The sequence below is a fragment of the Strix aluco genome, chromosome 16, assembly GCF_031877795.1.
Source record: "Strix aluco isolate bStrAlu1 chromosome 16, bStrAlu1.hap1, whole genome shotgun sequence".
Classification (NCBI taxonomy): Eukaryota; Metazoa; Chordata; class Aves; order Strigiformes; family Strigidae; genus Strix; species Strix aluco.
In genome coordinates, this window is record NC_133946.1 from 12,769,622 (window position 1) to 12,786,326 (window position 16,705).

The 16,705-nt window shown below is 42.9% G+C and overlaps 1 protein-coding gene across 1 annotated transcript in view; it reads left to right on the forward strand.

Annotated features, from left to right (window-relative positions):
* Positions 1–976: 976 nt before the first annotated feature.
* SCUBE2 (signal peptide, CUB domain and EGF like domain containing 2) overlaps positions 977–16,705 on the forward strand; it is a 40,192-nt gene continuing 24,463 nt past the window's right edge. Inside the window, exons 1-8 of the mRNA XM_074841869.1 lie at positions 977–1,166; positions 1,601–1,726; positions 5,939–6,073; positions 11,769–11,894; positions 12,292–12,408; positions 13,264–13,353; positions 14,997–15,113; positions 16,122–16,244. Coding sequence (XP_074697970.1) covers positions 977–1,166; positions 1,601–1,726; positions 5,939–6,073; positions 11,769–11,894; positions 12,292–12,408; positions 13,264–13,353; positions 14,997–15,113; positions 16,122–16,244 — 1,024 coding nt within the window. The remainder of the gene's footprint in view (positions 1,167–1,600; positions 1,727–5,938; positions 6,074–11,768; positions 11,895–12,291; positions 12,409–13,263; positions 13,354–14,996; positions 15,114–16,121; positions 16,245–16,705) is intronic.

Consider the following 16,705-nt stretch of genomic DNA (forward strand, 5'->3'; position numbering starts at 1 on the left):
TGGCAGCTGCTGCTGTACCTACAGGCGTATTTTGTGTTTGGGGGGGGAAGATATGAATGCTATAATTGTAAATGGGAGAGGTGCTGGCTGAAATTCCCCATCCGAAAGTGATCCCCGCTGTAAAAAGTGGCGATTTAAGTAGTCACCTTCTGCTGATACTCCTGCAATTCTTCCTGTTATTTTAGGAGTCACTTTTTGTACCTATGTGGGGTGCAGCTTCTGCAATTCTTCCTTTTAGCCAGTTGCTGGAAATCTTCCTGTTTCTGTGTTTGAATTCTCTTCTGCTGTATGGAAAGCCTCTGCTGATGTCTTTTGCTGCCCATAACTTTTCTTCCTCTTCTTCTGTCTACGCTTCTTCATCTCCAGGACTTCCTCCTGTCGGTGTTTCCCTTTCTCTTCATTTCCTCTGCTCTGAAGTTTCCACCTGGATATTTTGCTTCAGTATGCCGTGCTTTGTGATGGCTGGCCAGGTGATTTGGCAATGCTGCTCACCAGATACTATTCTTGTATTTAAAAAATTGGCATTACTTCTAAATTATACGTCTGTGTAATGGTAAGTCAGTCTTTTAACATGTTGGTGGTGACTTTGAAAGTGCATTTCTGTGAACTGCCCTTGTTAGTTTAAAAATCATTTGGCTTCCTGAGGGCGATGTCATGGATGTAACCGTTTTTTGTTAACTAGAAAGAGTAACACAAATCTCTGATGGTTCTCTAATGAATCTCTGTAAAACTGGCAGCTAAATCTCATGGAGAATCTAGCCCATAGTAGATTGGTTTGGATGTATTTCTAAGTGGGTACAAAAGCTTAACAAAAGCTTATCTGAATTACATAAAAATATATTTATATGCAGGTAGAGCATTATACAAATGTAAGTTCAGATGCGGTCTCTGCACGTTTCTGTCCTGACTCACAAGTGTGTATAATGTGTGCACACACACCACAACAGGCGCTCAGCCTTGTGCCATCGTGTTGGTGATGTGTACCAGCCACGTGCCCTGTTCTCCACCTTCTGACATCCCTTATGAATCTTGTCTTTTCACAGATGTGGATGAATGTGCCCTGGGGCTTGATGACTGCCACCCAGATGCTATTTGTCAAAACACCCCGAAGCTGTACAAGTGCACGTGCAAAGTGGGTTACACTGGTGAAGGGAAGAAATGTGAAGGTAAAGTGATGGAAGCACTATGCTCTGCCTGGGTCAGCATGGGGTATTTCTAAGAAGATGGGGCCATTAAAAGTAATGACTTAAAATATGGAGGATGATTTTTAAATCAAAATGGTCATTGTTTCTTCACCTGATTTACTTCTTGTTTACAAAATCAAAGGCAAAGAGGTTGCATGGCATTTCACCTAGTAATATCGTTTGGTCTAATAATTAGTTTGTTGTTTAACCTTAAAAACTCTGAAGTAAAGCTACATGGGAATCTCAGGGCATTTTGTCACTCTTTAGAAACATTCAGCAAGTAATGCGTTAAGTATAGTCTTTTTGCAAGACAGTGATGATTTTGGACAGCAGTTGCTGCTCACATTTTCAGTCGCATCTCTAACTGTCTATAACAAGCAAGCATCCATCATGTTGACTTTTGCTTTATTCCTTAGACATTGATGAATGTGATAACGACTTCAATGGAGGCTGCGTCCACGAGTGTTTCAACATTCCAGGAAATTACCGCTGCACTTGCTACGATGGCTTTATGTTGGCTCATGATGGCCACAACTGCCTGGGTAAGAAGTGTGTTTGTGAGCACTGGGAGTGGTGATGCTGACATAACCCTTTAGCTGCATCCCTAGGTAATACATGGCGATCTGCTGGGCCCAATCAGCTCAGCTGGAGGAGAATGTTACATATGGGACTAAGGAATTCCGTGTACTGATGTACCATCCCAGTGTGGTTCTTTCCCCCTCTGTAAATGAGGAGGATAATTGTGCTACGTTTCTGTTAAGTGCTTTGGATTAAAATGTGTGAAGTGCCATCTAGTATTATGCTAAATGATTTTATGTAAAAGAACATGTGCTATCATTGTCTTTTGTGTTCCAAAGTTAGTTTAGGATCAGTTCTCAGGTGTGTTTCCAGGCTTAGAAATCTTCTCTCATATATCTATGTATGTATGAGCTTCTCACTCTTGCTGGCTGAGTACTTCCTGACATGCAAGCTGTAAGGAAAGGACAGTTAGGAGTGTGCAGTAGCTGTGATGATAGAGATCGCTGAAGTACAGGGGGATTAAGCCAAATGCTTGGAGTTTCCCTGGGTAGTTAGTGTGAAGCAAAGTACTCAACTCTGGAAACGTGTTCCATCCTGTTAACACTCCCTTGACCCTGCATGCACACGCTCTCACCCTTTTTCTTTTCTTTATTTAAGACTTGGATAGTTTCCTTCTTTTTGTGCGCCAGCAGGTGAAAATCTTTAAAAATGGGTAACAAGACCTTGTGGTTTTACTGTGATGGTATTCTTCAGCACACAGTGCAGCAGTGTACAGAAATGCCTGAGTTGCCAGCCTGTTGGCAGTGTGGTATGCTGCCGGAGTTACTTCCCTGGGGCAGAGCCTCATGTCGATGAAGCTGTCCTGTTCCCAGGACCTGGGTACCCTGTGTGGCTCTGCCCTGTGCTGTGGTACCTGTCGCATTCACTTTTTCAGAGATGACTTAGTTTTTCTCTTCTGCTGCACTGAGTGTGGATGTGCCCAGGCAGGCTTCCATGCCCACGTCAGTCAGAGGCAAACTTGCTCTCACAGCATAATTTTAAGATTGTAGTTAGCTTGGCTGGGGTATTTCCCACTCATGTATGGCATATCAGGTCAGGGACCAGACCATCCCTAGGCTGTATCTGCTGCTGGAACGAATCAGAAAAGCTCTGGAGTCTGCAGTGGGATTGTGTTGGATTTTGCCTGCTGGGAACCTGGTGCGTGCCCACAGGTTAACTCTGTTACAGTGTAAGTGGAGGAGTCTCTAAATTCAAAGTGTTTCACTAAAGAAAGTAGAGAGGGAAGCAAAATGTCTGCTGATACTTTAAATTAATAGGGAGGCCTTCTTATTTTTCTCCAGTCCATTTGTGTAAACACACAGTGGAGTTCAGTTGAGGTTACCATGACGGGCTGACTGTGGATGAACACACTGCCCCTTGCAGTGCCACCGAAGGGTGGATTCTCTTTGTATGCAGTAGCCCCTCTAGAGCATGCTTCAGCTGACTTGTTTGTGATCAGTAAGACCTAGACATAACTTAGACCAAAATCTACCACCTGCTATGTTACTGGGAAGCTGCTCAATGTTGCATGGCAGACTTTTTAAAATAAAATAAAACGTCACTGATGTACAGTGAAGCTTTTACCACTGACCTGCCAATTTTGAGATGTGATGTAAATGTTAAATAAATATTTTGGCATGCAGCAAATTGGATCACATCTTTTCTTAATCTGTTTATTTACTTTGTTCAGCCAGGGTTGCCCTTCTCTCACCCTTAGTTTTGAAGATCTCGGCTGTGTGCCTGGGTTTAAGCCAAATAGACAATTACTTGTTGGAAAGAGATGATTTTTTTGAAAGCTTTCCAAGGGCTGTAAGACACAAACATCTGCTGGAGTTCAAATCTGTAGTACTAAAGACTCATGGTGGCTGTTTATTCATGATTGTTTGCACATTCACATCACTGTAGAACTCTAAAATACTCCGCTTCTCTGTGATGGAGATATGTCAGCCGCTCTTTTTGCTACAGCAGGTCATTCTTTTGCATCCAATTGGCTTACTCATTGCCTTCAGTAGAAAGTAAATCTGTCGTAATACTATGTTATGCTTCCTACTAAAAGCCTTTCTCTTTCTCCTGTTTTAGAAGACAGCTGTTTTATGCCAGAAATGCTACAATGTTAAATGAAAAGCATTGTACTATTAGCACAGGGACAATGAACAGAACAGGGAGCAAACATGATCTTCCATATGAATTTGCAAATGAGACCAGTGCTTCGCCTCAGTAACGTTTTGTCCTGTTTTTTTAAAGGTCTGAGCATTTTCACTTCCGTTCAAATTGGCGTTTCTGAACATTAGGGTAGGAAAAATCTTTGCTGGTGGTGGTTACAAAAACCTGCACTTATTAAGGGATAAAATTCCAAAGATTTGGAGGTTGGGATGAAAATCCTGTTGCTCAGAGGCTTATCTGAAGTTTTTCTGTTCTATGTTTTTCTTGGTTATCTTGTGAGCAGAGCCTTTCTGTATTCTCTGGTATTATTGAAGCTCTGAATATTGGAAAATCAACATTAAAACTGTTTCCAGAACTTCTGCTCTTGTCCTTGACTGCAGTCAGGCAACAGAGCAGCAGCCTTGATGGTAAGTGGTGATGACCTAGAGTTGAGGGAGGAGAATAATAAATCAAACTGAGCCACAGAACAGATGTGATGTGTGAATTCTAGCTAGAGTGAAAGTAAGCGAGCAGGGGATAGGTTTTAAGCTAAATTTATTTTGAGGTTTGTACTTTTCTTGTTCCACCTTTGCTTCAGAGTGGGGAGCTGTGCTGGGGTTGTGTGTGTAGCAGGGGAGGAGGTTACAGCAGTGGCTCCTGTGAGAAGTTTCTCGAAGCTCCCCCAGCTCCAAATCGGACCCGCCTCTGCGCCAAGGCCAGGCCAATTAGTGATGGTGGCTGTGCCTCTGCGATAACGTATTTAAGAGGGAGGAGGAGTGGGAGTTGTGAGGACATCTGTGTGAACACCGAGGTCAGTGGAAGGAAGGAGGGGGAAGGGGTGGAGGTGTGCTGGAGCAGAGCTCCCCTGTAGCTCATGGTGAGATGGCAGGGCCACCCCCCTGTCACCTGTGGAGGTCACTGGAAGAGCAGAGACCCACGTGCAGCCTGTGGAGGACCCTGTGCTGGAGCAGGCAGCTGTGCCTGAAGAAGGCCGGGAGTCTGAGGGAAGAAGCCCCTGCTGTTGTCGTTTGGTGCTGGGAGGATGTCAACACTTGGGAGGGACCCACACTGGAGCAGCGTGGGAAGTGCTGCGGCCTGTGGGAAGGACTCACGTCAGAGAAAGTTCGTGGAGGACTGTGTCCTGTGAGAGGAACCCCACGCTGGAGCAGGGGAAGAGTCTCCCCCTGAGGAGGAAGGGGCAGTGGACTGACCGTAACCCCCTTCCCTGCCCTCTGCACTGCTGGGGGGTAGGAGGTAGGGAAATCAGGAGCAAAACTGAGCCCAGGAACAAGGGAGGGATGGGGGGGAAGGTGTTTTTAAGATGAGGTAATGCTTCTCACTGTCCTACTCTGTCCGTTGTTATTAGTGTTTGAATTAAATTGATGGTCTTTTTCTTCCCCTAATGAGTCTGTCTTTTGCCTATGACCTTAATGGGCGAGTCATCGCTCTCTGTCCTTACCTTGATTTCCAAGCCTTTTGCTTTATTTTCTTCTTCCCATTCCTGAGGGGGGAGGAGTGAGCGAGCAGCTGTGTGGTGCTCAGTTGCTCTCTGAGCTCAAACCACGACAGAAGCTTTCTAGAAAAACACCTTTTATAGCTTGGATGGATTTGGAGCTGAAGTTGCATCCCATTGAACAAGACAGAACCATGTATGGATGCTCAACTAGATGTACGTGGACTAGGCTGCTGAGTGGTTATGAGGCTGCATTGAGAGTATGTTCATGTAGGTGGAGTGTGGAGCCCTGCTTCTGGCCCCACCAAGGTTACTCTGCCTTAGTTGTAACCAGTAACTCTGGTTAGTTGGCCAGCATTTCTTGGGAGCCCTGTGACTGATGGGGCAAACTGTGAACAGGGGAAGAGCAACAGCAAAAATACACTTTCCCAAGGGTGATAGCACAACAACAGCAGGCTAGCCTGGGGTGTCTAAGCTGCCTGGGTGGTTACATGCCGAGTAGGTGTCTGTCCGTACTGCTCACTGAGCGGCTGCTGCCAATATGAGTGTGTTGGTGTTAGTACAAAGCTGATCTCTCTCTCTCTCTCTCTCTCTCTTTCAGATACAGATGAATGCATGTTCAACAACGGTGGTTGCCAGCATGTTTGTGTCAACACTGTGGGGAGCTATGAGTGTCGCTGTAAGGAGGGGTTCTTTCTAAGTGATAATCAGCATACGTGCATCCACCGCTCAGAAGGTACTGGCTGCTTCCCTCCAGGCACCAAGCAGGAATTTTTCACAGAAGCTAACTGCAAAATCTCTAAAGCTGCTTCAAAAGTATTTTGAGGTTGAGTTTTTCAAAGCTGTGAAGGGTCTTGAAGTCCTTGCTCCTTTTAAAAGGAACTGTGTCAGAATCTTCTAAGTGACTTTGAAGACTCTTTACATCCCTTTTGCCCCTTTGATCCCACCTGTATGTCTGCAGTGTTGTGCTTGTTAAAGGCTGTACTGCTGTACTTCCAGTGTACTTCATGCTCTGTTGTGCAGCTAAGCTGTGTCTTGATCCAGGGAATGGCAACAAATTGAAGGACTGTGAGTTCTGACCATTTCCACTGGCTTTAGTTACAGGGCAATACCTGCATTACCTTCGGGTACCTTTTAGATTCCCTGTACGGTGTTTAGGTTTCAGCTAAGAGATTTATTGTTTGTCAGCCCCAAAGGTATTCAAATCACGTTCTTTGTTTTGAGTGAAACCTTTATGAAGCGACCTCTGAGAGATCAGAGAGCCTTGGATATCTAATTAGACATCGGATTGAACAAAATTATTTTTGATGCCCTTAGGGAATACTTTAAAGTGGTTGCTCAGATCAGGGAGTTGTCCATTGAACTGTACAATGAGTGTCTTACTAAGAAGTATTTAAAGCTGCAAAGTTTTCTTTAATCTATGGTTTATCGTTGGCATGACTCTAAGAGGAATCTGAGCATGAATAAACAAATCTCACTTTAAAAATCCCCATAGTGAAGAGATCAACATTTATAGACGTATATGGCCATCCACAGATGAGTGCACTGAGGTGCCTGTCATCTGACGTAGCTGAATTGATCTTTTGTTTGAATTAAGAATTTGTATTCTTAGCTTCTCTGATACTGGGCTTGGTCTCACGGGGGTCTGCTGTTGCATGGTGATTTCTCAGGCCGTTGCTCAGCTTGGCACCGTAGGAGCTGAGCCAGGAGTGGGGACAAGCAGGAAATCTGCAGTGGTGGGGCACGGCATTTCCCTTCGTGTTGCCTTGCTAGCGGTGATGTGTGTGTTTGTGTGTGCACGTGGATGATGAATATAAGGATGAAAATCAGTTGCTTGAACTCCTTCTCTTGTCTGATGCCAAGGGAGGAAAAACTTCCAACTCTTTTTATTCTTACTTGCTGCTGCTTGAGTACTCTCTACTCTCCTGAACTAACAGCAGCAGCATTTCCTGTCATAAATATTTGTTCCCTAAATTGTACCTTTGGAATTCTACCTCTGTTTTCTTATTTTTAAAGATGCAGTTAATGTCTTTGAACTTTTTGGCAAAAAAAGGCCTTTTTTTGCATAATACCAAATTTCCATTTAATTTAGCCTTTTGTTTTTTGAGAAAGAAAAGCAAGTGGAAAAAAAGATGCATTTTTTCCTAAAAACTACTAAATAAAATATATCTTTATGGAAACCAATCTTAAGAAAAAAACCCTTACTAGCTTTTGCCTGAAATGCTTTTTTTCTTCATACTAAAATATAGAAGTGTTTGTTTTGTTTTCTTTAAAAACCATTTTTTTTAGGTTACCATGCTGTGACTGTTTCCCTCCCACCTCCCACCCATTACTGTGAAGAAGCGCTCCACGGGATTCCCCACTTTTTTTTTTTTTTTTTTTTTCCATGGGTGGGCAGGTCTGTTGGAAGCCAAATCTCACTGCTTTATCTTTCCGCTCACTTTGTTCTCTGCTTTTCTGCTCATTGCTAGGTCTTCTGTTCTCTGCCTTGTGTATGCATCTCTCAGTGTATATACTTTATTAGTTCTCTTTTGGGACCCTCTGCTTAGATCGTCTATTCAGTTTTGCTTCTTATCTGTAATACAAGGGGGTATTTCCTCCCGTGTCTCCCAGCCCAGTTAAGAGAGTGCATACATTGATGCTTGAGAGACCTTCCTAGTGATCTGCAATACTGGCCTTTACATACACAGAAAAAGAATGAACTGGAGTTGAGATAGCCCCAAGCCTCTCTATTTCTCCTGTTGTATTCCTCCTGATGACCAGTGTAACAGGGGAGCCTAAGAGTCACCTGCCCTTCCAAGCCTATCTGCAATTATCCTCTGGTTTCCTACTGTGACATGGGACTCAAGGTCAGGTAGCTGTTAGAGGACAGTTTTATAATTAAAGTTGATTTTTCATCTGATATGACTGTTGCTCTGAAGCACAGGGGTGCTCTGAGAGGCTTGCTGGTTCTGCCTAGCTGTCGCTTAAACCACAGGAACTCAGAGTGCCTTGGGAAGTTGTGCACAATCCTATTTTTCTCCTTGTTTGTCTGCTCTGAACGAGCTCTTCTTCATCTATATGTGGGAGAATGGATTTACTTGGGGAGGCTGTTACAGTAGCTGGCAAGGCAGCCACGCACATGTAGCTTGTTTTTGTGTTTAACTTGCTCCATATTAGAGAAGACAAAAATTTGAAGGAAAAAACCAGTTTTTCACTAGTAAATATGTACATCCTGTGGTTGCTATTGATGGCAAATCCCTTGCGTTATTTCAGAGTCATAGCTATCTACTGGTTGGGCTGAATCAATGGGAACGAATTGGACCTGGAAGATGAAAGCCACATTTGAAATCACTGTGTGGATTGAAACCTCGGACACAGGGGATCATCTCCGCTATTGCTCTTAGAGCCCTTCTGACTCTGGAGAACAGTGATAACTAGAAAGCTTTTCAGAAAAAGTTGCCTTAACACAAGGATGTAGAAAGCATGAAAAAAGGCTGAAGCATTCCTGGGGTGTCCTGTGCTGCTGGCTGTGCTGATGCTCCTCACTATGTGGCTATTAGAGGGTGCTTCTGAGAATCTCTGGTAGTTCTTTGTACAATTGCATCCTCTCCCTCTGCCCTATTGAGTGCCTGTTTGAATGTACCCTAAACGGAGCCTTAATGTTCTTAACAGATTGGTGGTGGTGTCCCTACATCTTCTGTGTAAAAAAGACAAAGATTTAAACACAGATCGTACACGTAAAAGATTAATTTAACATGACCTGATAGGGAAATACCCTGCTGGCTTTTTGCCAGTGACAGGAGTGTTCAGATCTCACTGGAGTTTCCTGGGTAACTTTGTGAAGGTCCAGTCATCAGAAAGGACTCATTTGGCTTGGGGTCTGCTAGGCCAGGCGGGCACTGGATTCAGCTCTCTGGGCTGTAAGTGTGGCCATCAAGAGAGTCATCCATCCCAAGACATTCGGGTGTCAGTAGGGCAGGGTCTTCTGCAAGAGAAGTTGTGTGTCTGGGAAGCATGTGGTGGGATTTGACCAAAATTTGTTTGGGGTTTGGTTCTGGACCACACTCTGCCATTGCAACAGCTCTGGAACAAGTGTGGCCTGGGAGACTTTGTATCCTGGAAGGAGTTTGCAGTCACACAGCATTTATGGTTTTACAGACATTTCTTTAATACAGCCTTAGAAAATGGGGCTGAGTAGGAATCTCCTACCACCTTTGGAAACAAGCAGCAGCTTCATGGTAAATCCTTGAACTTGTGGATGTATCTTCTGTGAAATGTTGTCTCTTGGGTCGACTAGATTTTGGTGGGTTTGGTCATGTACCTTGTTACACAATGGATACTGTGTTATTAAAATGTGCACTGGTACGGGAAGTGCAGTTTTAGCTTTCTGTGGAGACCTGATGGAATTCTGCTCACTCAAGACAGAGAAATCCCAAACTGAGCATTTAAACTATTTGTCTGTTGTCAATGAACTTTACCAAAGTACCTGCTTGAACAGTTTCCCCTTTGGCAGCTCAACAGAAACAAAATAACTTTGTCAACAGAAACTAAACTGCTAATTCTCTTAATGCTTTTTAACGCCTCTGGGCTAACAGACAGAATCATATTGCATGCTTAAGAACAGAAATGTCACCAAAACACAAGAGTTAATGAGGCTAATTTGTGGCCTCATAGGTTGTCTCCTTCCTTGACTGACAGCACAATAATGGCTGATAGCTTTCATGTGGGCTCCTTGGGCTGTGTCTGTGTACTGCAGGATTTGAAGTGTCATTGTCTTGTTAGACTTCTACTGAGTCCTCACTGTGGGAAAGGCATCAAAAAGCCAGTAGAGCAGAATAATCTAGGCTCTGCAATATCCATTCTTTTGTTGCTTAAAGCTGTCTTAATAGAGAAAGAGTACTGTAGCTTGTGCTTCAGATGGCAAGAATAGTTGTGTGCAGAGCAAGGACCTAATTGAAGTGTAGTGGAATAATTGTGACGAGCTGATCTCTGCTTGCCCATACAGTGGTTTTGTTTCATTTAGTAATAAGGCTGCAAAAAGGGCTGTGTAAGTTTAAAAAATATATAGGGTGTGGAATTGTTCACACAATCCCTTTCTAGCAGCATGGTCACCCTTTTCATTCTCTCTCTGATTGTGCATCTGCTCAGCTCAGTAGAAGTTTACTGAGGTAATGTGGGATAAGCCCTTGCAGCCAAAGTATGCTCCACTGACTCTTCTCAAATGAAGTGTTCTCGCCAAGCAAAAAAGAGCATTTTGGTGTAAAATGTCTTATAAAAGCCAGATGCACCAAGGCAGAGAATTTGATGGCAAAGGTGTGTTCTCCATATACCTGAGGAGAGCATTCAGTTGTCTTCTCTCCCAGTTTGGTAGCACTATAGAACCCTTCAGCAAAAAAACTGTGGTGTACTGTTAGAAGAAAAACCATTCCTTTAATTTGGTTGAATGATCCTGTGTGATAACTTAGCCAGCTGCTATGTAGTTTTAAGTTGTGTGTGTATGGAGCAAAGTGAAAGAAGTTTTTACAATAATTCTAGGAAGAACTCCACCCTGTTTAATTGACTTTAACTTTTTGCAAAGGCCAGACAGGACACTCTGGCAGTCATTGAGTGCTAGAGCATGAACAGGTTGTAACTGTCAGAGGCAAATATGACAGGATGTTTTTAGGAGGTGCACCAGAAGGAAGAAAGTCACTAGTGTCCCATTGCTTTTTCATTAGGTTAAAGCAGTCACTGGTGCTACATTCTGTCCAGCTGGCAAGGTGTGTAGATATACAGAACATTGTGATAATCCCCAGTGGGCTTATATTGGGAGGTATTTATTGAAATCAGAAAAAAAAAAAACCAAAAACCAAAATAGTTAACAAAAAATAGAATTGACATACAGCATATGTACAATCTGCATGTCTGCTTGGTCACTACTTGGTCACTGCTGAGGTAGGTTATGTCTTTAGGAATCTGCTTTGGAGACCAGTAATTGAAATAGGGATGACTTTTATGACTGTCAGCACAGGCATTCTTGTGCCTGGTGGCTGCTCTTTTAAGCAGAGAAATAACAACTTCACTTTAGGCTTTGATTTTGCCAGGTATCGGCCACCTTACAATTTTTATAGAAGAAACGAATTTTTATAAACACTGGCATAAAGTGAGAGCATTGGGTGAGAAAGCAGATGCTATACAAATCTAGGGATGTTGCTTTTTGACCTTGCAGTCAAAGAATATGGGCACAGAAAAGATCACAGATGGAGAAACTGTGGGGCCATTGACTTTGCAGGATTGGACTTTCTGCCTTTCCTGTCTGTAAGCTTATCCTTTTTGTCCTAGCTCTGTAGAGTCTTCCCAGAAGTAGCAGGCTGCTGTCTGTGTGTGTATTGAACTAACATTATTTGACTGTTGCCTGCACACAGAGATGCTGAGGATGCTGATATTCTTGCACTTGCCCTGTTTTGCAGAAGGCATGAGCTGCATGAATAAAGATCATGGCTGTGCCCACATCTGCAGAGAAACGCCCAAAGGAGGAGTTGCCTGTGAATGCCGGCCAGGATTTGAACTGTCCAAGAACCAGAGGAGCTGCATTTGTATGCAACATTCTGCGTATGCTTATGGTTTGCCAAAGCGAACAAATAGTGTTCTGTTTGCACTGATATGGGATTTGGTATGTTGTAGCTAAACTGGGATGACACACCTAAATTGTGAGCATTTGAATTAAACTAGAATCAATGGCTTTGCTGGACACTATCACACCACTCTATTGGTTGCTACAGCATCTGTAGTTTAGGAGTTGTGCCATCATAATTCATAATGATGTTAAGTTCAGCTCCACAAGAGAGCTCTGCAGTGTTCCAGTCTCAGAGTTCTTCAGGAAAGAGGCATGTTTGGAAAGTGTACTGGATGGTCAAGTGGAGGCAGAATTGCACACTGTCTTTCAAAGAAGCTGGAAGTACCTGTGAGATGTAACATATGTTTTCTTCCTAGTAACGTGTAATCATGGAAATGGTGGCTGTCAACATACATGTGATGATGCTGATAATGGGCCTATTTGTGGATGTCACCCCAAGTACATCATGCACGTGGATGGGAAAACCTGCCTGGGTCAGTATACGGTGGAGGGAAGTAGTTTTCTGTTGATGACTAACTCTAGAGTGGTGTGGCGTTGCTGTGTGTGCATGATTAATGCTCCTCATGACAGTATGGCTATAAAATGTCAAGGAATCCAAAACTAAGAAACCTGCTAGTCATGAGTGAGTGGGTTGGGTCCAGGCAACTTGTGCTTCTCTTTTTAAGTAGCTAATACTACTGCAGCCTGTAATTATCACTGGTCCCTCTGAAGCACAAGGCCTGTCGCTAACCAAAGAAGATTCCCTTCCCTCTAAGATATTTTAGGTTCAGTTTCTTGTATAGCATGAGCCAGAGAGTGTAATCAAGCAATATGTCTGTTAAAACCAGAACTCTGTATTCAATTAATGTACAGTTTTTGCAAGGCAGTTATTCAGTAAAGAAAGCACTTAAGATTTATAAACTATTCCAGTCTCTGGAAGAGTTTGTTGTCTGTTGATTGAAATCAAATGCTCAGGCATAACTGGCTAGTCCTTGTGTTAGTCCATGATAGATGATGACAGTGTGCTCTTAACAAAACAGTTCAGTTAGTTCTTTCATCTTGTTGCTGTTCACTACATCTGTAGCACATCTTCTGTTTTGTTAAGAATACTGAAGCAAACATGAGTTGTAAGGAAGCAAAGTATTCTCATGGTTTTGACTGAAGGGTCTTTGTGATTTTCATTATTACTTTATTTTTTAAAAAAAAAGTGCTTCTGCCTAGTCAGTTCTGACTGTCTCTGATAATTCAGCGTGCGATGCAGCTGTTTGCATGTGTGTACGTATTTGATATCAGATGAGGCTTTTGGTCAGGGCACCTTTACTCATTTGCTTTTTTCATCTTCCTTACAGAGAGGGAAGAGGCTGCTGTTGAAATTTCTGAGGGAAATACTACAGCAGGAGCTGATGTGGACAAGAGGGTGAAGCGACGGTTGCTTATGGGTAAAAGTGCTTATCCAGAATAATTTTGCTGTTTGCTGAAACCTTTTAGATTAAAGAATTGTTTGGGGTTTTTTTATTTATGGTAACCATCATAGCTCTGGACTGAATTCTGCCTGAGATGCTCTGCTTCCTTTTAAGGACATAATATTATTCCATAATGTATAAAAAACTATGTACATTGTTTGTGACAGTAGGAGGTGTCAGGAACTTGCCCCTGAAGTAGTGTATGTTTAGTGTATGTTTCCATGGTTCTAATTCATCATGGGAATGCAGTACAATCCCTTCTGTGCTACGGTTTTAGCCAAGTGATTGTGGAGGAAGCAGCGTTTTACCTGCTTCTTTTCAACTGAAAGTATACTTCTGTGTGGAAAAGAATTGGGCCCAGTGGTGGACTGCATCTAGAAGGACATGTTAGAGTACAAGGCCATCTTGTTCTTCCTGGAGGTGTTCGCATCTGGCCCAAAGTGCCAGCCTCGGAGGGTCTGTCACTACTGGGAAGGCACTGTTGAGAGAAACAGTCACGGTGGTCTCAGGGCAGCTGGGTCAGTGGATGTCCACCTCTCAAAAGCCCTTACTCCAGGCAGGCAGGGTGATTTACTGTGGTTATTGGCATTTGCCACAGAAGTGGCATGAAGCGTGGAGGCTGAGGAAGAAACTACCAAAAGCTAGCTCTGAGCTCCTGAATCCATATTTAGACATCTAAATAAATAGCCTCATTTTCAAAAAAATGGCACTTATGTGGAAAGAAGAGGCACTCTATCTTCACATGGAGATTGGACACAGCCTCCCAATATTGAATGTGAGATGACAGACTGGGAGGGGATAAACCAGTAAAGGACTCAAAACTTGGGAGTAAGTAGCGTATGCTTGATGCTGCAGAAAACTAAGAGGCAGAGCTAGAAGGAAAGGATTTCAAAAAGCAGACGTAGAAAATGATCTTTGCTGCTCTCTGAATCAATATGTGCTGCATAAAATTGCATTTGTCCAGTCAGTGAAAAGGTTGTTTGACTGAGGTGGTTACACCGACTACAAGAGGATGATGTCAGCTAGTAAGTTATTTCCATTTAGTTGGATGTGAAGAACTGTGTTTTAGGGGTGTTTGCTAGAAAGGTTTGTTGAGATTTAGACATAGTTTGCATAGGGAGAAGTTAGAGGAACATTAGGTCGAGATGGCACCTGGGCTACAGGCCTGAAGGGAAGTTCAGTGTGAGGGTAATCCACCATGACTGGGAGCACAGGTAGCATGTGAAGGCGTGTTGGGAGGGGTTTAAGAAAACTGGTTTAGTAGTGCTGAGTGTAACCAGGTGTCTGAGCATTGATGGGAAGTGTCAGAGGATCAGCCAGGATTGAGTGTGGGCATAAGGACAGACTGACAGGAACAGATTCATCATCAAGGAGCAGGGATTTGTGTTTAAGGACAAGCATATCCAGAGCCAATATCTTAGTTTGTAGAGTCTCTGCAAAAAACTGGACACAGCTGAGGCAGGGATTTTGCCAACACATGTATTTGCTAGTTGCTCATGTATACTAGACTAAATGTGGTTGAAGAGCAGTGTGCTTGGAACCATGACTTGTATCACATGATGTTTCTTGTTATCATTATAATATCCCTGAGCAAACTTCAGCTTTATCTCGTTGGCTAGAAACGTGTGCAGTAAACAACGGCGGCTGTGATCGTACGTGTAAAGATACATCGACTGGAGTTCACTGCAGCTGTCCTGTTGGATTTACGCTCCAGTTTGATGGGAAGACATGTAAAGGTGAGTTAATACTTGGGGACACGTGCGTGCCAACACCTTGCTCTAAGGTATTCCTCTCCAGATGAAGGTAATCCAGTGTCCAGAGGAAAGCCAGTAATCTGACCTAAGAAAGGACTTCAGCCAGGGGTAGATGCTCATTTTCTATTGCATCAGGTGCATCATGTGCAGAGAATCTCGGCTGCTCTGCCTTCCCCCTCACCACTTCCACCCCTCCTGCCAAGATGGCCTCATTTTTCAGAGGTGAGGTTTGGTAGGAGGTGAAACAGGTCTGTGGTAAAGTAGAGGTCAGTACTGGCAGAGGTAGGCATGTAGGCTCTTACAGGCATACGGTCCAATAGTCTGCTATTTTAACTTACAGTCAGCTGGGCATTAAAGCAGTTTGTAAGTAAGTATCGGTGTGTAAACAAGATTATGTGAAGAGAATTACTTATACTGGTCCAAGCAGCTCTAATGAGAGTACTGGAAAGGAGCAAAGGGACATTTAGGTTGTATATTAGAATACATTTTTCAGTAATAGATGTTAAAGCTGTTCTGCTAGGCAAAAATGATGGAATCCCCATGCCTGAGTCAATTAATATTAGATAAAGAACTTGTTTTAATATTGGCAAGAAAAAGACAGGGTAGCTCAGGAAGTCTCCTCTGTCTGAGATTTCTGCAGAGCTTAGGAAGAGGAAATGGAGAGAATGTTTAAAAAGCTAAAAACTGTTAGAGAGCATTTAAGTCAAACTGTTTGCAAACGGAACTCAGGGAAATGGTCTTTTGTGAATACATGTACTCGAATGTAACAGTTAAATACATTAAATGAAAGCAAATAACACTGTCATGGGGCTGAATGGGACAGATCATTTTTAAGAGCTGGATCTGATCTTCGTTAAAATTTGTAATAGTCTCACTAGATTTTGTTTCTGGGCTTCTCTAACCAATTGGACGTGACTGTTTTCTGGATCTGGCAGTGGAAGTATGTTGAATGTACTGTGTTCATTTGCTGAAGCACTTCTTTTGTTACAGATATTGATGAATGCCAGTCCAGTAATGGAGGCTGTGATCATTTCTGTAAAAACACTGTTGGCAGTTTTGATTGCAGCTGCAGAAAAGGGTTTAAATTATTAACAGATGAGAAGTCTTGTCAAGGTATGTGCACTGGAGAGGCAATAGAAGTAGAACAAATCAGCGTGGCTTGGACATCTACTACAATGATGAAGTGATAATGGACTCCAGAATAATTTCCATGCCTCAGTTTTGTGTTTGTGGGGTTTTTTTTTTTTTTTTTCTTCGTGACACAGCTGTTGCATTAACATGGTTGGCTTGATACTATTGTAGGAAGTATGTTTAACAGCACAGGGAACTGCTATCTGGAAGTGACAGAGATAGCATCATATTAAAAAGCTCTTTATGAGGATAATGCCTCCCCCTGCCTTCTATTAATGATCTTAAAATAATTTACAGCGGAAAATACACAATATCTCTCTGTCCATCTTACTGACTAGTTCTCCACTGCAGTGAAATTATTTTTTCTTGATGGGATATTTAGATGCCATGAGTTCATTATTTAAAGAAAAGAAGATATAACGTGATCTATGAAATTACTGGCC